The sequence below is a fragment of the Dipodomys spectabilis genome, unplaced genomic scaffold (assembly GCF_019054845.1).
Source record: "Dipodomys spectabilis isolate Male_0828 unplaced genomic scaffold, ASM1905484v1 ptg000319l, whole genome shotgun sequence".
Classification (NCBI taxonomy): domain Eukaryota; kingdom Metazoa; phylum Chordata; class Mammalia; order Rodentia; family Heteromyidae; genus Dipodomys; species Dipodomys spectabilis.
The window spans coordinates 4,503,272-4,526,417 of record NW_024870996.1 but is presented as its reverse complement, the minus strand read 5'-3'; the positions used below and the strand labels follow the sequence as shown (position 1 = coordinate 4,526,417).

Genomic DNA, 23,146 nt, shown 5'->3' with positions numbered 1-23,146 from the left:
GGCATACCAAAGGTAGTCATCCGCTGTGCCTTTTGCAACCAAGTAGTGAATGCCCACGGAGCTTGTCTGTCCAATGCGGTGCACTCGGTCCTCAGCCTGGATCAGCACCTGTGTGCCCAGGGATCAAGACAGCTAGGGAGAGGGCCTGAAGCAGCCTTTCCTTCCCTCACCCCCCCCCGGCCTAATCATAGCATGTAGCCTCTGGTCTCTCAGCTCTACTTCAGCCCTTCCTCCTCACAGCATTTCACTATCTCTCAGACCTGACATTTAAGGACAGTCAAACCTTGGTGGGGGACCTGGAATTGGAAAGGACCCTGTGGAGGTGCTGGGTGCTGCAGTGAAAAATGTGCAGGCTCCACCATCAGGCTGTGTGCTGAGGAAATTAGGGTAACCTGGCATATCTCCATCTCTTTCTCTCCCCATCCCCTACTTTGTCAGTTGTAGGGCTTGAACTCAGGGCCTGAGCACTGTCCCTAGCTTTCAGGCTCAAGACTAGCACTCTATCACTTTGAGCCACAGCTCCACTTCCAGTTTTCTTGTGGTTAGTTGGTGATAAGAGTCTCATAGACTTTCTTGCCTGGGCTGGCTTCAAACCATGATCCTCAGATCTCAGTCTCCTGAGTAGCTAGGATTACACATATGAGCCAACAGCACCCAGTTCCATGTCTTTTTATCTCTTCCTTTTCTTTTCTTTTCCTTCTTTTTTTCCTATATGCTAAGCAAGCACTCTACCACTGCTTGATATCTTTACCCCGACTCTAACACTTCTTATTTTTTGCAGTGTTGAAAATTAAACCCATGGTTTAGCACATGCTAAGTATGTACTTTATCACTGAGCCATACTCCCAGTCCACATTTGCATTTCTTGTCTTTGGGATAGTCAATGTTATCTTCTAAAGAACCAGAAAGATAATATCCAGGAAAGAGACCATATATGGCTAGAGGTGGGATGGTATTTTCATATGGTATATACTGCAGAATAAGTAACTAAAATCAAGAGAACTGTTTCTTTTCTTGACATCTGTGACCTTGAAGTCCACCTATTGTTAAAGCACTCATTGAAGTCTGGCCAGTAGAAGCCACATATCAAGAGCATCAGAGGGAAATGCCTCATTTTCTGAAGTTTAAGAAGAAAATTTTATGAGTTCAAACAAATGCCCTACAGCTGTGTGACAGCCTTCAGTCTGGCTGTGATCAGTAAGGGAAGTGGTTCATGACATCCAGGGAACACTGAGCACGGTCATTCTGTGTGAGGACCCCTTGGCTGAGCAGCTCACAGAGATGGCTAATAAAAAGGAGCACTGGCTGGAACCCAGTAGGCTGCAACCCAATGCTGTTGCATGCGCCCCTAAAGGTTCAACTCTGCTGTGCCGGCTGACCACCTCAACTCTCTGTTCCCAGTCTCCTCATAGAGATGACATCTAGGGCTCCTTTACAACTCTGATTTTACCATTGATAACGTGGAGCCGCCACTCCTGCAGAATACCATGAAGACCTAAGAAGCAGTACTTGAAAGAAGTAAAAAGTGTCAATGGAACTGGACTGGGGAAAGCTTGCAGACCCATCTCCCTTACTCCCCCAGAAACAAGCATGCCCAGGGAGATTCTAGTCTCTGTACCCCTTACCCCTGGGTTCCAAAAGAGCTCGGCAAACAGCACTAGGTCAGCTGAGGAGAAAGTGAGGCCCATGTTGGCGGCAGTGATAGACAGCACTGCCACTGAGTGTCCCTCAGACAGCTGGAACCGCTGGCACAGCTTTTCTCCGTCGGCTGAGGGTGTGGAGCCATCGATGAGGATTTGCTGTACGTGCTGCAGGGACAGGGGAAACTCAGGCCGGCTACAATGCTGTGGTGCCAGAGGCTGAAGAGCAAGCCCGCTCAGCAGGGTCCCAGAGACTGTCTGGCCCTCTGCTCTTAAACACAACTGCATACTCACATACCACCTTAAAAAATAACTCAGAGATCTTTTGTACACAGCGCTCAGGTTTCCTGGAACAGTATGACATCAACCTGGACTGACTTTGATACAACCTCCTGACCTTCAGATTTCTCTTCCTGAATGCATGTGTGCTCTACACATTTTTATTACTTAAGTAAACTTTTCATGTACTCATCTCCACAGTCAAGGATCCTTCTGTAATTCTTTCTCCACTGTCCTTAACCTCTGCCACTAACTGGTTCTGCATTTCTAAAATGTTTCATTTCCTGAATGCTATGCAAAGGTGATCATGCAATGGGTAATTTGGGTGGGGGGGGGGGAAGAAGGGGAAGGACTTTTTTTGGTCAGTATTATTATTTTTATTTTTTATTTTTTAAATTTTTTTTGGGTTCGGTCGTGGGGCCTGAACTCTGGCCCTGGGCGCTGTCCCTCAGCTCTTCAGCTCAAGGCTAGCGCTCTACCACTTGAGCCACAGCTCCACTTCCGGCTTTTTCCTTTTTGTTTATGTGGTGCTGAGGAATCAAATACAGGGCCTCATGCATGCAAAGCAAGCGCTCTACCACTGAGCCACCTTCCCAGCTTGGTCAGTATTATTTTGTGGGGATTCACAGAGCCATTGAGTAAATCAGTGATCTCTTTGTTATCAAGGATGAGAATCCACTTATGTGTATGTACATAATTTAATGTCTTATCTACTGAAGGACATCTGAGCTGATATAGTTTGGGGCACTACATATAAAGACGCTTGGGGCTGGGCACCAGTGGCTCACATCTGTAATCCTAGCTCTTCAGGAGGCTGAGATCTGAGGATCGAAGTTCAAAGCCAGCCCAAGGCAGGAACATCCTATTAACCACCAGAAAACCGGAAGTGGTACTGTGGCCGATGTGGGAGAGCACTAGCCTTGAGCTGAAGAGCTGAGGACAGCGCCCAGACCCAGAGTCCAAGTCCACAACCGACCAAAAAAAAAAAAAAATTCAGGAATGGTCATGATCAGACTATTGTGTGAGCATTAAATTTTCCTTTCTATCAGATAAATACCCAAGAAGCTGGATTGTATGTAACTATATGTTCAGCTTAGCTATGTTAAGGAACATTTTCATTCACCCTTTCAAATGGTAAAACACTAGAAGGAAAACAAATAGTAAACATAACAATTTTATTTTCTGTCCTTCTTTTCTCAGTGTTTATGGCACATAGTTTAAATTATTATTATTATTATTTGTCAGTTATGGGGCCTGAACTCTGCACCTGGGCACTGTCCCTCAGCATTTCAGCTCAAGACTAGCACTCTACCACTGAGCCACCTACCCAGTCAAATTAAAATTTTTATTGCCAGTTTTTTTACAACAAATATCATATTTTGACTAAGCTACTAGCAAGTTTCCCAAGTTTTGTTTTTACTGGTTCTAATTTATTATGTGTCAATAGTATAACTGTTTTTCTATTTCTGCTGTTTTAGAGGGTTTCCAGTTTTTCCCTCAAAGGAAGGGTTGGCAGACATCCATTCACATGTGACTATATACAAAAACATATAGTGCATGTATACAATGGAATATTACTCAGCAAAAAAAAGAATAGACTGATAACACACACAATAAGGATGAATCCCAAAAAACATTGAAACAAACTAGATCCCCCAAATAAACATATACTTGGATTACACAGTTACATAAAACTGTAAAAAAAAAAATGCAAACTAACCCAGTGAAAAGTGATCAGTGGAAGCTGAAGGTATCTCAGAGAAAAGGGTGATGACAGGGGACTGAGGAAATAGGTTGATGGAGATACTCTATATCCTCTTATCAAATTCTGTGTTTATGTGCAGTGTATCACATTACAATGATGGTAGACATGGTGACTCATTCTTGTAATCCTAGCATTCAGGAGGCTGGGGACAGTGGATTGAAAAGTTCAAGGCCTGTCTGGACTACTTAGCAAGGCCTAGTCTTAAACCACCGTCACCCTCCCCCCAAAATAAAACATCTCCCCTGCCCTAAAACCAATCCAAGTACCAAGGCAAAAGGGAAAAACCTAATTTAAGGCTCCTTGATATCATTGGTCGACTTTCCAACATAAAGTGTGAGCATGTTATCTTGGTGCACTCTTATCAACAGTGAGCATCACACACATTTTTTTTTTTTGCCAGTCCTGGGGATTGTACTCAGGGCCTGGGCACTGTCCCTAAGCTTTTGGTCAAGGTCAGCACTCTACCACTTGAGCCACAGCACCACTTCTGGCTTTTTCTGTTAATGTGGTATTGAGGAATGAAACCCAGAGCTTTATGCATGCTAGGCAAGCACTCTACCACTAAGCCACATTACCAGCCTGCATCACATTTTTACATCTTGCTTTTGATGGGGCAAAAAAATTATCTTGTTGCTAGATGTGGTGATGCACATTTGTAATCCCAGTACTAGGGAGGCTGAGGCAGGAGAATGGGGCTAAACTGGACTCTAAGATAGTAAGACTGGGTCAAACTTTTTTTTTTGGGGGGGGGGAGGGAGGTCCGGTCATGGGACCTGAACTCTGGGTCTGGGCGCTCTCCCTCAGCTCTTCAGCTCAAGGCTAGCGCTCCACCACTTGAGCCACAGCACCACTTCCGGCTTTTTTCTTTTTGCTTATGTGGTGCTGAGGAATCAAACCCAGGGCCTCATGCATGCAAGGCAAGTGCTCTACCCACCTTCCTAGCCCCCAAACTTTTTTTTTTAACATTATTTTCCTCCTCCTCTTCCTCTTCAAGATTTTGTTGTTGTTGTTGTTGTTCCATTCCTGGGGCCTGTACTCAGGGCCCGGGCATTGTCCCTGAGCTTTTGTGCACAAGGAACTATTGCTCTACTATTTGAGTCACTTCCAGCTATTTTTGAGTGGTTAACTGTAAATAAGAGTCTTACAGATTTTTCTACCCTGGCTGGTGAAATAAGATTGTTTGCAACTAGGGAAATAGAATAATGAAACCTACTGCTGTTATTTGGGAAGGAGGAAGGGAAGGGGGCAGGAAGTGATAGAGGGGTGAGATTGATTAGAAATACATAGCAAACATATATGGAAATACCTTCCCCTATCGTGACTACTGCAAGCTATTCAAAAATATAACTAAATAGCAGAGATCTGAAAGAATAAGTCATACCTAGGTATGTCTTTTTTATGTGTAGAAAAACTAAAGAAGGTAATATAAACAACTTATAATCAACATTAAAATTTTGTTATATATTATTCAGGTTTTTTCCTCTACATGGTAATAAAGATGCTTCTATCTAGTCTCCAAATATACAGACACACAGACATACAGACACACAGACACAGACACAGACGCACAGACACAGACACACAGACACACACACACACAGACACACACACACACACACACACACACACACACACACCCCTTAAATCCAGGGCATAGATGATGTCCCTAAACTTTTTGTCACTTGAGCCACAACCCAACTTCTGGCTTTCTGTTTATGTGGTGCTGAGGAATCGAACCCAGGGCCTCAGGCATGCAAGGCAAGCACTCTACCACTGAGCCACCTTCCCAGCCCCTGTGATGGTTTTTTTATGGCTATATATACTGCAATTTATTTAATGGGACATTTGCTGATAACCTTTTAAGTTTCTAAATATTAACAGAATGACATATATCCTTATATATAATATCCTTATAAATAAATCTTTGTTCACTAGTCTGATCATTTATTTTCTTAGGATAAATTCCTAAAAAGGAGAGTTTGGAAAAGTGAGTTTTTATTGTTATTGACAAATGTACAAATATACCAAGTATACACAACAACTATGAGTAAATCCATATGTTTTTTACATTATCTCAATCAATGTCTTCTTTTTTTTTTTTGGGAGGTGGGGTCCGGTTGTGGGGCCTGAACTCAGGGCCTGGGCACTGTCCCTCAGCTCTTCAGCTCAAGGCTAGCACTCTACCACTTGAGCCATAGCGCCAGTTCTGGCTTTTTTCTTTTTTGCGTATGTGGTGCTGAGGAATCGAACCCAGGGCCTCGGGCATGCAAGGCAAGCGCTCTACCACTGAGCCACCTTCCCAGCCCTTCAATAAATGTCTTTTTATAACTTTGTTTATATGCTTAGGAAATCATTCTCCATTGAATGACCATGTCTATATTAGTTTAGACTATATTTTATATAGTTTTAAAGGAGTTTAAAAAATTTCTTTCTATATTTATTTTTTTTCAGGGGTCTGGTTGTAGGACCTGAACTCTGGGCCTGGGCACTGTCCTTCACCTCTTCAGCTCGAGGCTAGCACTCTACCACTTGAGCCACAGCGCCACTTCCGGCTTTTTTCTTTCTGCTTATGTGGTGCTGAGGAATTGAACCCAAGGCCTCATGCATACAAGGCAAGCACTCTACCACTGAGCCATCTTCCCAGCCCTTTATATTTGTTTAGACTTGCTGCATGCCTTAGGATAAGATCTATTTTAGAGAAAATTCCATGGGTTGCTAAGAAGAATGTGTACTGTGCAGCTACTGAATGAAATACTCTGTAGATGTCTGTTGGTCTATGGTATCGTCTAACTTTGCGATTTGCTGATCTTTTATTTGAATGATATATCTGATGAGAATGGGGTGTTGAAGTCTCTCATTATTACTGTGCTGGGATCTCTCAATATTTGTAAGTCAGTGTTAGTTTAATGTGAGTATCCTACTATTTGATGCATACATGTTGACAACTGTAATTTCCTCTTCATGGATCATTCCCTTTATTCACATGTCTGGGTTGGGATGTAGCAGTAGGGCTAAATGCAATGGATGAACAGATAAGGAGGAAGGAGGATGAAAACAAGCCTAATAATCTATGAACATGAAAACAGAACAAAGAAACTTGAGACTGGTTTGAGAAGGGAGATAAAGGAAGAGAGAGAAGAATGGAGGAGGTAACTAATAGATACCTGTATCGATATATATACATGTTAAAATGAAACACCTTGGTTCAACTAACTGGTACTAATCCCCAAAAAAGAAAAAAAGGAGACATTAGTATAAACTCATTTATAATTAAAAAATACATGAAGCAAAATCTGATAAAATTGAAGGGCAGAGAGATAATGGAAGGAGAGAGGGAGTAGTCAAAGACTTAAGTATTTTATTTGTGCTAATGGATGGAATACTTAAACAGAAGATCAACAGGAAATAAAAGATTCGGAAATCATTCTAAACCAACTACATAAAACAAATTTTATGGAATTCTAAACCCAATAAAAGTAGATTATACATTGTTCTCAAGAACATATTGAATGTCAATGTTATTAGGCCACAAAACATATAACAATAAATTTAAATGATTGACAATACTAATGTATTAGCTGACCACATTTCCTCAATAATTCAACACGGACTTCCATTCCTCAGTTTAAAGTTCAGCAATATAGTTAGCAACCAAAGTATGGTAGTATTATTCATATTTACAAAGCGTGGAATCAACTCAAATAGCCTTATTGATGAGTGGATAAATAATAGTATCTCCATATGGTAGTGGAAAAAAAAGCCTTGAAATTAATACAGTGAAACTTTAGATTTATTCAGTCTGAGTGTAAGATACATAGGTGCTGTGTATGTACCTGAGTTTGTGTGTTTAATGTAACATCACTGCAAAGGATGAAGGAAGACAACAGGAAATACATGGTCCTAAACTTTAACCAAGAGTGAAAGTAAAGTTTTAACAAACACCCTTAGAGATCCTTGTGGATTTTCCTGTGTACTTTGGTCTGCACACTGCTATGTATAATTAATAAAAAATAATAGTAAAGAGAAACAAAAGAAAGAAGACCAGAAGACATGCATACAAACACTTGTTTGCCCCAAAGAGGACGTTTGTTCCTTCCTTTCTGGAGGTTTTGTATTATAAGTGAAGAATAGTGGAAGAGTCCCTGGAGACAGCCCTAAAGCAAAATGCTGTGGATGTCTATCTAGGGCACAGGGTAATTGAAATATTCCCTGTGGGGAACTAACTGTGCCCACTTGTCCAACAAGCAAGGACTCTTCTTCAGAAGGTCATCAGCTGTGGGTCTGGGAAGCATCACTTCCTTTACCAGCTTATCCCTGACCATAAAAAAACAACAAAAAAGCAGTAAAAGCACCCTGAAATTCACTCAAGACCCAGTGGTTCAAAGTCAAAGGAAGCTTACCTTTCTCTCAAGTTCATTTGTAACTGCATCCAGAACCACCTTATGATGTGTAAACACTAGAAACTTCTCTCTTCCACTTTCCAGAAGGTCTAGGATATATTCACTGCATGGACAACAAAATAAAATGGATTAAACATATGCTCATCTAGTTGAGGTTAATCACTGAAAAGTTTCTACATGGACAGCAGACCCTTCAAGATCAACTGTACTCCCAAGCTTATCCACTCCCTTCTCTAGGAGAGGAATGCTCCCCTTTTTCCTCACACCAGGTCATGTGGACAAGAAACAAAATGAGAAGCTGCTGAGAAGCCATCTTCTGCCATGTGCAGAAAGACTTCTATACTTTTCAGTCATCTCGCCTACACAAGTATATTGAAGTATCCTTAATGTTTTATGTGTCTATGATATGTTATTGAAACAGTCTTCTTAATTGGATCAGAGAAGGTCACCAACAATTCTCACTTTGGTTGCTAACTTGTTAACTTTGGATGTTCATCTGTTTTCCATACAAACTGAAATGTCTTTATAGTCCTGGAACACACAGGCAGGGCATTAAGGGATTTTTAACAGTTCGCAAATTTCTAGAAGCTTAATATTAAGAAATAAGTGACTCTTGTGCAGTGGCTTAAGTGTGGAGTTCTAGCTACTTGGGAGGTGAAGATGGAGGGATTGTAGTTCAAGGTCACCTTGGGCAAAAAAGCAAGTTTGGGAGGTTCCATCTCAACCGTTAGGCACTGTAGTATACACCTGTCACCCCCAACAGTGAGGGAAAGCAAAAGAGTAGGAACACAGCCCAGGCTGGCTTGCACATAAAACAAGGCCCTATCTTAGAAATAAAAAACACAAAAAGGGACTGAGGCATGGCTCAAATGGTACAGTATCTGCCTAACAAGCATGAGGTTAGGCCCTGAGTACAATCCACAAACCACCACCAAATAATAACAGTAATAATAATAATGAAAAATATAATAACGATACTGAAGAGATATTCGGAGAAGGCTCTTTGGTTCTATTTTTCCTCCTACTCAGAATTCAGAAAACACAGCCCACAGTTAAGACAGTGGTGACTGAATTCTTTTCCAAGGCAAACGAATACGGTAAAAAAGGATCTCACTTGCTTAAAATTTCCCTTTATTTCTCTCCTCCACTCACTGTTTTTTGTTTTTGTTTTATGCTGGTACTGGGGCTTGAACTCAGGACCTCTTGTTCTTGTTTAGCTTTTTCACTCAAGGCTGACGCTCTACCACTTCTAGCATTTTGCTGACTAACTGTAGACAGAGCGTCACAGACATATTTGCCAAGGCTGCCTTCAAACCTTGATTGTTTGATATACACCCAGCCACTGTCTTCTTTTTTTCCCCTGTTTTTCTTTTTCTTTTTTTTGCCAGTCATGGGGCCAGAACTCTGGGCCTGGGCGCTGTCCCTCAGCTCTTCAGCTCAAGGCTAGCACTCTACCACTTAAGCCATAGTACCACTTGCAGCTTTTTCTGCTTATGTGGTGCTAAGGAATCAAACTCGGCCTCATGCATGCAAGACAAGCACTCTTAGCACTGAGCCACCTTCCCAGCCCCCCGTTTTTCTTTTTTTCTTTTGCCAGTTCTGGGACTTGAACTCTGGCTCCAGGCACTGTCCCTGAGCTTCTTTTGCTTAAGGCTACTGCTCTACCACTTGAGCTATGGCTCCACTTCTGGCTTTTTTGTTTATGTGGAACTGAGGAATCAAACCTAGGATTTGGGCATGGTAGGTGAGCACTCTACCACTCAACCATGTTCCCAGGCTATTTTTTGTTGGTCATGGGGCCTGAACTCTGGGCCTCGGCATTGTCCCTCAGCTCTTTAGCTTAAGGCTAGTGCTCTACCACTTGAGCCACAGAACCACTTCCCTGCCTTGTTTCTTAACATCACACTTCTTATCTGCAAGCCCTCAAAAGGCCTCATTCCTGGTGGAGCTATAGTGTGAGTGGTATGAGTGACCCAGCTAACCGACCCTGCTGTTCCCCATAGATTAGCACCCTGTAGAGGTTCATAACCCCAGGGAAGAGGTGAGCCTGTGCAGGTAACTTCGGCTCCCGTCCCTAATCATAAGAGCTTCCCTGCCTGTCCCCCAACCTGAGGTCATCCCCAGATATGGCAGTCTTCACAAAGAATATTGCAGCCTTCCTTTACAAACAAATCTCAACAGCTTCCTGTTATACGTAGGGGGTTGGAGAATTAAGTGGACTGTCCTCTAAGAGTTGTTTTTAAACAACACTATGGTGGATGGAAGGTACCAGATTTGAGATCAATTTGTGAACTGTTGTACTAATAAAACCACATTAATTATTTTGCGAACTATAAAATTTGCCATGATATAAATAAAAAAGGTTATTGCTACAGCATCAAAAAGTCACAGGGCCACAAAAAAAATTAATTTGGTGACCTCTAGTCCCAGTTTTCGTAATGCCTCTTTTCCCTCTCCATCTGACACAGCTTCACCGTTCTACCCATTACAAGTCCCTCAATTACCAGGCTGGAAGCACTTGCCTACCATAGTAACTGTCCTATTATATTAAAAGATGCCCATGGCTGGGTGCTGGTGGTGCACGCCTGTAATCCTAGCTACTCAGGAGCCTGAGATCATAGGATCGCAGTTCAAAGCCAGCCCAGGCAGGAAAGTCCATGAGACTCTTATCTCCAATAGACCACTAGAAAACTGGAAGTGGAGCTATGGCTCAAGTGGTAGAGCACTTGCCTTGAGCTGAAGAGCTGAGGGACAGCACCTAGGCTCAGAGTTCAAGCCCCATGACGAAAGAAAGAAGGAAAGAAAGAAGGAACGAAAGAAAGAAAGAAAGAAAGAAAGCAAGAAAGAAAGAAAGCAAGAAAGAAAGAAAACGGAAGGAAGGAAGGAAGGAAGGAAGGAAGGGGGAGGGAGGGAGAGACAGAGACAGAGACAGAGAGAGAAAGCAAGCAAGCAAGCAAGCAAGCAAGCAAGCAAGCTGAGATCTGAGGATTGCAGTTCAAAGCCAATTCAGGCAGTGAAGTCCATGAGATTCTTACCTACCAATCAGACAATAAAAATCTGGAAGTGGAGGTATGGTTCAAAGTGACAGAGTGCCAGCCTTGATCAAAAAAGCTAAGCAAAAGCAAGAAGCCCTGAGTTCAAGCCCTGGTGCTGGCACACTCAAAAAATAAATAGAGCTAAAAATTGCTTAGAAACTGCAAAGAACTATATAATTTACCATACAACTTTGAAAAAGTATGTATGATGTATGACCAAAGTTTATTTATGAGATGGTAAAATGCCTAGCCTTAAGTCCTGGGAATTCAGCTCAATGGTAGAGCACTTGCCTAGCACATATGGAGCCCAAGGTCTCATCCTCAGCACTGTAAAAAAAAAACAAAAACAAAAAAACAAAAACCACAACTAGACAACAAAAAACAAAAGGTTAGCTTAAAATTCTAAGGGCAATGTGTGCTTGTTGATTCAACACCCAAAGACATAGATAGCCCCATGGACCCTGAATTTTGTAGGTCTTGGGCTGAAGGAGCAACGCAAAGAACAACCTCCTGCCATCTGTTACTTAGCAGCAGGTGAGGAATGCATTGGCAAGGGCAATTCAGATTCGTTTCTACGAGAAGTTTCCAGGTCATAAAAGCCACATCTGGAGTTCACAAGTCCCACAACAGTCTTATGAATGAAAAGGGCCCTGCCTAGAGAGTAAAGGAGAGCAGGCTGACAGTCAGCAGTCTCTCTTGGGGCATGTGGACCTGAGTGTAGCAGTAAAGGTGGCAGGGCCAGGCTGGTGGGCAAGGGGATCCAAGGGCCTAGTGGGAGGGCAGGGCAGGGCAGGCCACGTGTTTGTCAGTTTACCCATAGATCTCTCTCCATAGCCAGTCTGGCACCTCTCAGCCCACACCAAATTTATTTTCATTATGAATCAATCACTTGAACCATAATCCCACCAGAGCCTCATACAAATGTAAAGACAATTAAAAAAAAATAATGCCTACTGTCTACCATTAGGGTCGCCTGAAGTTCCGACCACAGTGATACTGGAACATGAGTGGGTTTTTCTTTAAGAAAGGCAGCAATTGTGGATATTTAAAATCAGTAAAACTAGAACAGCAATTATTTCTTCAGCTTTAGTTTATATGGTGAAAAAGAGAACTAAATGTGACAATAGCCCACTTTAAAAAAAATTAGGTAAGTAATGGCTGAAATCTCATGTCGCTGGAGAGAGGCAGAGAGTATCCTCAAAAGCAGCTTCTCTTTTTAATTTCTTTCTTAAAGGCAGGTGACCACAGTTCCCCAAGCCAGGGAAAACTTTGCTGGGGAGTCAGTCAAGCTGCATCCTTTTATTTTTCCTATTTCATTTTTTTTTCAGAGCAAGTTTCATGTTTTTTCCTGGGCTGGCCTCAGACCTCAATCCTCCTGTCTGAACTTCCCTACAAGTTGAGATCCTCAGGCATGTGCATCAAACCCAACTAATTTTTGAGACAGGGACTTTTGTTGAGGCAAGCTTCTAACCACAGTCCTCTTATTCATTCATTCATTCATTCATTTATTTATTTATTTGTCAGTTGTGGGGCTTGAACTCACGGGCCTAGGTGGTGTCCCTGAGCTTTTTCATTCAAAGCTAGCACCCTACTACTTTGAGCCACAGCTCCGCTTTCGGTTTTCTGGTTGAAGATATGAGTCTCATGGGGACGCTTCTGCCCGGGCTGGCTTTGAATCACAATCTTCAGATCTCAGCCTCCTGGGTAGCTAGGATTAAGGATGTGAGCCTTCAGTACTTGGCCATAGTCCTATTATTTTTGCCTCCTAAGTAGCTGAGATTACAGGTGCTTACCATTATATCTAACCCCTCTACCCTCTTGGGTTGAGAAAGGCTTGTTAGACTCCAACTACAGCCCAGGCGTGGCTCCAGTAACAGGGTGATTATGTATGGTAGATGCTGAGTTCATGGAGACTAAACTGATTTTCAAAGCAGCTATAATTCTAAACTCTACTTAATTCCTTTTTTTTTTTTTTCCAGCCAGCACCAGAGTTTGAATTCAGGGCCCTGAAGTTGCTCAGTTTCCTTGTTTGGCTAGCATTCTACTACTTGAGCACAGCTCCAGCCTGCGAGTCAACTCTCAGAGCAGTAAAATGATTCTGGCAGACTGATAGGGGTAACAGAGACAAGAGAGAGAGAATCACAGGTGGATACTTGGTAAGTACTCACATGACACATGGGACTTTGGCTTCAGCAGTTCTGTTGAAGAAGACAATGAGGGCTTCTTTCTGCTGCTGTTTTTATTGAAAGAGGAAGAGAGCTGAAAGGTGTCCTGTGAGAACTCTGTGACAAGCTGACTCAACTGTGGCTACCCTGAGCTTCCCAACAGCCACCAGTTTATGGGGAGACCCTAGCACTGACACTTGACCTATCTGCTCGCTTTGCCCAGGTGAGAGGAACTGCTCTGGTTTTCTCTCTAGAGCCAACATTCCAGATCCTCAGTCATTCCCATAACAGCTGCATGGATCTAAGGAGACAAGGATCATGAAAGCTCTTCTGGAAAGCATTTCATCCCCCTGGGATTCAGAATTTACTCTTTAAGAATTTATTCATGAGCTAGAATTATATGTGCACAAATCTATACACAAGCTACTCTGTCAGTGTGGTGTTACTCAGGGGAGAGAGGGAGTGATGATAACTTCAAGATCCAACTAAATAAGTGGAAGGCAAAGTTCTAACACTGCCATGTGAGCAAACACTAAGACATTGGGTTTGAAGAACACTTAATAACATGGACAGGTATTCACAACAGTCTGTCACTGGTTTCCATATTTGCATGGTCCCAATTCTTCTCTTGAAATGCAGACACTGTTTGCATGCATTTTGCATATAATAGAACATGGTTTTACTGAGTGATATGTTTTACACATAAATATGCATTATAGGTATATGCAAATATGTTGGAATATTTATATATAGTCATATAAGACATATTTTATAGAGAAATTATAGACATTTAAAGCAAAATACACATATACAAGCATTTTAGAAAAACACCCAAATGCTGTATTCTAAATTATGTGGTTGCAAAGATAATTATTTTTTTGTAGTAAAGAAATAAAAATAACAGCTAATGCTATTAGCTGCAGTGTGTAAAGGCTATGTACTGAGTTCTAACTCAGTAATGAAGATGGCTTTGAAGACGGCACAATGATCTCATCTCCATTTGCAGACATGGAAAAATGAAAGTAAAAAAGACACATAAGCTGATGCCACACTGTTTCTAAAGGCAGAACTAGAATTTTTCTCCCCCCCCCAGCCCTGTGTGTGTGTGTGTGTCTGTGTGTCTGTGTGGGTGTGTGTATACACATGTGTTACTTGGGCTTAAAACTCAGGACCTAGGCAGTCTCTTAGCTTGTTGTTCAAAGCTAGAGGTCTACCACTTGAGCCCCAGCTCCATTTCTGGCTGATTAATGGTTAAGGTAAAAGTCTTATGGACTTTCCTCTCTTGCTGGTTTCAAACCTCAATCCTCAGAGCTCAGCCTCCTGAGGAGCTAGGATTACAAGTGTGAGCCACCAACACCTGACAGAACCAGAAATCAATGTGGTCTTGGGAGCTCAAGTATATGGGATTAGACCCAGATGGTGAGAGTTAAATAACTGAAATACATAAAGCATCATTCCCAGCATGTAGCAAGTACTCAATGGTTCCTTACTGTAAGTACCTCTCCTTTTTTCTCTGAAAATTGGATACAAAGTCTTCCTGTTTGTTGGACAGGTGCTCTACCACTTGAGCCACACTGTCAGCCCTAAATTCAAATTACTTTTCAGACAGTATCATGTTTTTGCCAGGGATCCTATCTAACCCTCTGCAGTGTCTTGGATTTCAGGGGTACACTACCATGCCAGGCTTGTTGTGGGACAGAGTACTGTTAACTTTTTGCTTGCCCTGACCATGAACTGTGATCCTCCCTGATCACTCCGCCTTCTGAAGAGCAAAACTTACAGGTAGGAGCCCCTGCACCAGACCTATTTATTTTTTAGATTTTATAGAATAGATATCTACTGCATTATAAGCAACTACTTTTTCTTTCTTTCTTTCTCTGTTTCGGAAATGCTGAGGACCAAACCCAAGGTTCTCAACCTGCTAAGCAGGTGTTCTCCCACTGCCCTATATCCCCAAACCTATGGATTTTTAATGTAGGAGAAACTGTAATAGTGTTATCTTAAAAAGAAAGGGAAAACTTTCCAAGTTGGGTAGATATCACATATTAATGATCTCTCCCCCCCACTTTTTTTTTTTAGCTGTGAGCAAGAAAATTTTAAATAGCCTGTATTCTTTGTTCCTGCTTCCTAGACTTTGGTTAAATTAGATGTATTGGAGTTTTTAAACTTTTTTTTAAAATGGAATGTCAGATGTCATAAGTAAACTGACTCTGTCACCAGGAGGTCTGGGTGGACATGATCCTGCTCTTGCTGATCAAAAACTGCTTTAGACAAAAAGACAATTACAGACAGCCTTTCCTTAGCCTTTGAAGAGAGACCTATTATTTCAGCTGAAAAAAATGAGAAAAAGCCTTCATTATAACCTAGATTGTAAACTGGCTACCTTTTTATGATTTAAAGCTTCACCCCACACTCTGTGTTCCCACCTCTCATACCTGTCCCTCTCCTAAAGCTTCTTCTTCTTTTTTTTTAAATGGAAAGGTACAAAGAATCATTTCTTGACAGGCAGGTCAGCAGTGCTTGGTGGAGCTGCCATGATATACAAAAAAGAGAAACTTTGGGCTAAAAATTAATTATTAACTATAGCAAGATGGATTTCTTATTTGACTAAAACCATAAAACCACAATTCTCCATTTAACTTTGAACTCAGGATTTCCTAGCTGGTCAGAGTCTGGAAGGAATGCCTACAAGTATCGAGTCCAATCTTGACATTATGATACTGGTTCCCTATCCCCAAGCACATGCTAGCTAGGCAAGTATTCTGTCACTGAGCTACATCCTCAGCCACTACTATCATTCTTTATATTTGGTCCTTATTCATCAGTTCTTGTCCGGTGCTATTCACTATTGGACAGAAGTCAGCAGATATTAAAAGTTTAGGAAAAAATGATAAGAAAAAAATTTAAATTGAGATGAAAATTTCTATTCACTGGAATTTTAACTCCCATCAGAAGAGGAAGACTGAACTATTTTTACAACAGCACCTTGCTTCTCTTCATGATTCTGCTGAAGTTGAAGAACAATGTTCTACAGGTCCACAGTAAAGGTCTACAGCAAAGAAATTGTGCTTTCCCTATTTACTTGGAATCATCCAGGTTAGTATATGTAATATAGTATAAATTAAATACAGTATAACAATTTACCAATGCATTTTCTTCTTAAAAGTGATGGGCTAGTTTTACTTATGGTAAAAATGACACCAAAAATTTCATGCATTGTGTCTCCTGTTATTTTTATTTATTTTGCAATCTCCTACAAAGCTGAGACCTTATTGATATTTAAGCTTCTTTATGAAATAAATAATATGAGGCTCAAATAATGCTTTGTGATAATGGCAAACATCTGATTATTGCCTGACCAATGAGAATAACACCAGGGCAAGAAGGTTATTACCCTAAGAGACACAAATGGAGTTGGAATAGTAAAATAACTGTTTTGAAAAGGTGAAAGTAGAAAGAGCCCTAAGGCGCTAGGAAGGTGGCTCAGTGGTAGAGTGCTTGCCTTGCATACATGAGGTCCTGGGTTCGATTTCTCAGAACCACATAAGCAGAAAAAGCCGGAAGTGGCACTTGTGGCTCAAGTGGTAGAGCATTAGCCATGAGCTGAAGAGCTGAGGGACAGTGCCCAGGCCCAGAGTTCAGGTTCCACAACCGACCCCCCCCCCCCCCCCCCGCAAAAAAAAGAGCCCTAACCCTAAATTACAGGGACAAGAGACTTGGCTCTAGCCCTGCCTCTACTGTAGAATAGAAATAACACCCTAGCATCCTGTGAGCCTTGGTTTCCCTCTCTGTAAAATGGACCAGCCAACTTCCTGCCAGCCATTATTAGATGACTTAAGGATTTCCAAGGTTTAAGAGGGTTCAAAAACTCTGCTTTGGGACCCATGTCCATTTGTTATCTTGACTGGTACCAATGCATAGGTGTGACCTGAGGGGTAACTTAAGTACCCACTAGATGGAGCCCTAATGGTCTTAACTGCTACCATACTGCGGCAGCCTCATTGTACTCTGAAGATAAATTTCAGCTTTCTGTCAGAATACACATGTATATCACCATCTTGCTTCTCCCCTGAGGTTATTTTTATGACAATCTGCCACCAGTCATCAAGGAAGGGCTGGCTGTTCTTGCCTGGGTGCAGCAAGTGTGGAAAGGCAAGGTGAGAACCCTGGGCCATTTTCACAGATTTGTTCAGAAAGGAACACCTGTCTGCATCCATTTCCAGCCTGTCTCCAGACCAGAACTCACAGTTTTGTCAGTGGTCATTTCCTTGGCTGCTGCATCCAGGGCAGCCCTGGCCTTGGCGCTGATCTGTCCTGGGGCAACTACTACCATCTTGCGCTGTTTGGCAGGCAGTTGGGAAAGGACATCAGATTTGAGGCGGCGCAGCCTGATGGCTTCCTCCAGCAGGAGCTTCAGCTCTCCCAGGTTGGAGGAGCCCGAGTAGTCCCAGCCCCAGGATAACTGAGGAGAAATGAGATTGCGTTAGACTGTTTGCTCCAGGCAGGGTGCTTTTCTCATCACCACCCAGGTGGTGATGAGGAGAAATTAGCCCCAGATAAGATAAATAAAGGAAGAAAGGTGGGGAAAAAACAGCCAGAAGATCATAAAAATGACACGGCATGGCATCCTAAAGTTTGGCATCAACTTTTCCAGCTGCAAATGCAGAACGACAGAAGATTAGATGTTTATTTTATTTTATGTATTTTTTTTTGCCAGTCCTGGGGCTTGAACTCAGGGCCTGGGCACTGTCCCTGAGCTGCTTTGTGCTCAAGGCTTGCATTCTACCACTTGAACCACAGTGGCACTCCTGGCTTTTTCTATTTATGTGGTACTGAGGAATCGAACCCAGGGCTTCATGCATGCTAGGCACGCACTCTACCACTAAGCCACATTCTCAGCTCAGATTAGGTATATATTGAAAAATAAAAAAATAGCTTTCAGACTATTCCTATATACTAAATAGAGAAAGAAATTCTCCTCAAGGTAAATCCTACAGACTCCATTACATTATCTCATAAACAACATCAGAAACATCTTTATTTGATGGGATTTCTGGGGATCAAAAAAATTTATAGAAGTGGGGACTGGGAAGGTGGCTCAGTGGTAGAGTGCTTGCCTTGCATGCCTGAGGCCCTGGGTTCGATTCCTCAGCATCACATAAGCAAAACGAAAAAAGCCGGAAGTGGCACTGTGGCTCAAGTGGTAGAGCGCTAGCCTTGAGCTGAAGAGTTGAGGGACAGCGCACAGGCCCAGAGTTCAGACCCCACAACCGGACCCCCCCCCAAAGAAAAATTTATAGAAGTGGTGCTGTGGCTCAAGTGTAGAGTACTAGCCTTGAATAAAAGAAGCTCAGGGACAGTGTCCAGGCCCTGAGTTCAAGCCCCAGGACTGGCAAAAACAAAAACTATTTATTTCTCATTGTGGATCACAGCAACCCAATCAAATCCAACTGCAGTGTTACTGTGGTAAACGGTGGTTGGGGTTGGTTTGACTAGGTCATCCAGGAGGGCTAGCAGTCCTTCACAACCTGCTTTCCCCAAACAGCAGCTCCTAGGAAGCAGTGAGCTCAAATGCCTATTTCCTGTCATGCAGGGAGAGAAGATGTAGCTCAGTGGTTGAGCACATCTAGTATGTGTGAGGCCCCAGGCTCCATTCAGCACAATACTATACAAACAAATCAAATACATAAAAATCCTATCCATGACCAACAAGCTTACAGGAAACAGGACTCATTTCCACAGTTGAAAACCAGGAAGCCTAGTTTGTACTCTCTCCCTCTGCTCTTCTTCCTCCTCTTTTTCTTCCCTTCCCCTCCTCCTCTCCCCACTCTCCCCCTTTTCTTTCCCCTTCTCTCTTTTTGTGACAGTTCTGGGGCTTTTACTCAGATCCTCGCACTCTCGCTTGGCTTTTTCTGGACTTGTGCCACACCTCCACTTCCAGTTTTTTGGCAGTTAATTGGGGATAAAGAGTCTCATCGACTTTCCTACCCAGGATGGTTTCAAACTATAATCCTCAGATCTCAGCCTCCACTAAGTGGCCCCTAACTTGAGCCACCAGTGCCTGCTTTGCATCTTCAACTGCTTATGTCTCTCCTGCTTCACATTTCTTTGGACTATGAGCAGCCTGAAGGGAGGGTCTGGGCTTGCTTACTTTAAAGGACCCAAGGGCCCAGCATCGTAGTGGGAGCAGGCAATGTGTCCCATATAGTTTTGCTCAATTGAGAACCAAAAGAGACAAAGATGAAGATATACAATGACTCAAAGCTGTTTTTTTTTTTTTACGAAAAAATTATGTTAAGTAAAATAAGTCAGGCTCAGAGACAGAAAGGGCAAATGTTTTCACTCATATGTGGAAGTCAGATCTAAATTATAAACATGAAAACATATACAGGGTCATATGTATGTATATATACACAAACATATTACTACAGTAGGGCATATACAGCTAGGATTCCAATGGTCTCTTTTGAATAACTAAGTTTAACAGAATGAATACCAGAAAGCTGAAACATGTTTTGTTTCAGTTGGGAGGAAAGGAGGAACAAATGGAGAGAGGAAGAGTGGGAGAATACAGCCATAACATTCAATGTACATATGTGAAAGTGGTAACCTGGGTAGGTGGGTGGGGTTGGGAGAATTGGGGAAGAATGACAGAAGTGGTGACATTGAGCAAGATGCATTGCACTCACAAACTGACATGTTGAATCAAAATCTCTTTGTAGGAGTACTTAAAACTAAAAAAAAATTTAAAAGGCAGAAATCAATGGAAAGTTCTCAGTAGATTCCTTTAGATAGCCACTGGGCAGCAAATGAGCTCAGCATGGGTACTCTTTTCAGCAGCTTCTCTTAATGCATGAAGATGGAAATTAAAAAAAAAAGCATGCTGGGCACAAGAAGGTATCAGAATTAATTTGACATCACATTCTAAGATTAATATTGTTTCCTCTTAATCTTGTAGGTTAAAGCCAAATAATACCAATGATTTTAAACTGGACTTTGGAACAATCACAATCCAACAAACTTTCATTGAAAACTTACTGGTCCCAGACCCTGGGCTGAGGAAAAGGATGTGAGGAGGAAAAAGCACTAATGGTGTTTGGAAGTGGAGGTGAGGGAGTGAAGATAAGGGGGGAATGGAAGAATTCAAGAATGATATACTGAGTTTCTAGTATGAGCCTGATACAGACAACAAAGGAAGGGATGACCTAGGGAGTACTGAAAATGACTCAGCCTTCAGACCTGTTTATCTCTGAAGCTATAGAGATAAACTAGCTTAGGGAGAAATCCTGATCCAAACATTATTTGTAAACAAAGTCACACGTACAAAGCGTACCTGAAACCTATACAAAATCAACTCAGTCTAGATCCAACCACAGAGAAAATGAGTCACAGACTGTGTTAAAGAAGCATGTGGTGAGAACTGAGCACACTGGCACACATCTGTTAATTTCAACACTCTGGAGGTAGAGGCAGGAGGATCAAACATTCAGAGGCCAATCTGGGCTACATAGTTGGTCACAGGCTAGCCTGAACCATACAGCCAAGACCCTGTCTCAACCGCTCCTCCCCCAGAAGAGAAGTGCATGGCCACATATTCACTCCCCATAGAAATATAGGCTTTTCTTTTCTTTTTTTTTGTCAGTTGTGGGGCATGAACTCTAGGACTAGGTGCTGTCCCTCAGCTCTTCAGCTCTTCAACGCTCTACCATTTGAGCCACCACACCACTTCCAGCTTTTTCTGCTTATATGCTGAGGAATCGAACCCAGGGCCTCATGCATGTGAGGCAAGCACTCTACCACTGAGCCACCTTCCCAGCCCCAGTTTTTTAATGCATTTAGTAATTGAGAAATTTCCTGCATCAACAATCAACTACAAAAGTTTGGAATTAACTTTGGAAATCATTGTAGTTTGTGTTATATATACTATAACTATAAACAGGACTCTTGCAATACTTTTACCAATTAAATGTATAAAGGATTTTTCTTTTTTTTTTTTTTTTTTGGTCAGTTGTGGGGTTTGAACTCTGGGCCTGGGTGCTGTCCCTCAGCTCTTCAGCTCTGTACTACTTGAGCCACAGAGCCACTTCCGGTTTTCTAGTGGTTAATTGGAGGTAAGAGTCTCACGGACTTTCCTGCCTGTGCTGGCTTTAAACAGGGATCCTTAGATCTCAGCCTCCTGAGTAGGTAGCATTACAGGCGTGAGCCACCAGCACCCAGCTAGGATTTTTCTTTTAAAACAAGTATTTTAAGCCAGGTATTGATGGCTCATGCCTATAAACTTAGCTACTAAGGAGGTTAAGATCTGAGGATCATGGTTTGAAGCCAGCCAAGGCAGGAATGTCTATGAGACTCTTATCTACATTAAACTACCAAAGGTAGCAGCGGCTCAATGTAGAACACTAGCCTTGAGCAAAAGAAGCTCAGGGACAGCAATCAGGCCCTGCGTTCAAGCCCCAGAACTGGCACCAAAAATAGTTCCCATTTTTCCACACTATCAGTGTCTTTGATGCAAATAAGAACTGAGTACATATTTGTAATTTGGCTACAAAGTAAGAATCACTCTGGTCTGGCTTTTACAATGGCGATACTGACTGTAGCACATTTCTATTACAGGTTTCCTGCTCCACTGGCAATGCATTCACGTAAGAATGTGAGGGTCAGAGGTTTCAGACCTTCCAGCCAGGGATGACACACTTGAGTCACCATTAGGAGTAAAAGCTCTGCAGAAAAACCTCCCAGGGAAGCTCTGGATCATGCTTCTACTCTGCTTGCTCCAGGGATCTTTTGCCTTTTTTGTAGAGAGGATTTTTCCCCCAGTTTTATTTCAGATTCCTCCCAAGCAACTCTTGCCTCTTCATATATTTTCCTGACTCTGCCTAGGACCTCCCTTTCGCCACCATATTACCTTCAAGGGGCCAGCATCTGGTGTGAACTTTCCTTCTACAGCCCCAGCAACCCTGCCTGCTGGAGGAACTATAAGAGTGGCTCAGGGTTATGACTATCAGAGCTGGACACAACTCTGCACTATCTGCTGGTCCATTTTGTAGACAATGCTAATCTAGAATCACCACAGACATTAAAATTAGGAGGCATCTGAATATATCTTGCCTTTGAAAATATGCCAAAGTTAGGGTTAGGAGCAAACTGGAACTTAGTCCAGTTTCCCGGCCCTTCATCCTCAGCTCATATCACAGCCAAAGAGAAGGAGCAACAAGATCACATGTCAAAATCAGGGTGAACAATCAAGGCAAGGGAGGAAAGAGAGAATACCCGTTTGGCATCACAGTAGCGAAGTCCAAAGGCATGAAACTGAGGGAAGAATGTCGGCTTGACAGCAACGATCTGCGTGTAGAGCTCTGATGGCCGGGACATGGCTGGCGTGCCTGATAGTAAGATCACTCTCTTGGCAACCTGGAAGACAAATGACAAAAGGTGTTTGGGACACAGGGAATATGCAAAATGCCCCAGTGAGCAGGAGTTGTGCCCTTTGCAATAGAAGGATTCCTTGGAATCCATGGCCTTCCACTTTCTGGGAGCTCTTACCTCTCATGGTTCTTAAGTTCAAATACCTTAGATCTCAGGGTAGGTCTAGATTCCAAAGTTGCTAGAGGCCAACCACAATCTGTGGCTGATAACCTGAGATTTCTAGGCCAGGGAATCATAACCATATGTGTTGTGAGAACCTAGTGCCACTGCCATGTCTGCAGTCAGGTGGGCTCTCAGCTCTAAAGTGCCTCTTAGCTATTCTCACAGCACTGACTACAATATTCTGGACTCTCTTTCCCCTGCCAACCTCACTCAACTGCAAGCTTCTTGAGATGAAGAACTGAGCTGTTATGCCCTTTATTTTCTGTAGAACTTT

The 23,146-nt window shown here is 42.4% G+C and overlaps 1 protein-coding gene across 1 annotated transcript in view; it reads right to left on the bottom strand.

Moving 5' to 3' along the window:
* The window catches only part of LOC122128008 (SWI/SNF-related matrix-associated actin-dependent regulator of chromatin subfamily A-like protein 1), a 36,998-nt gene that overhangs the window by 1,194 nt on the left and 12,658 nt on the right, over positions 1 to 23,146 (bottom strand). The window contains 6 exon segments of the mRNA XM_042702310.1: positions 8 to 108; positions 1,626 to 1,808; positions 8,085 to 8,187; positions 13,288 to 13,358; positions 17,531 to 17,746; positions 22,555 to 22,695. Coding sequence (XP_042558244.1) covers positions 8 to 108; positions 1,626 to 1,808; positions 8,085 to 8,187; positions 13,288 to 13,358; positions 17,531 to 17,746; positions 22,555 to 22,695 — 815 coding nt within the window.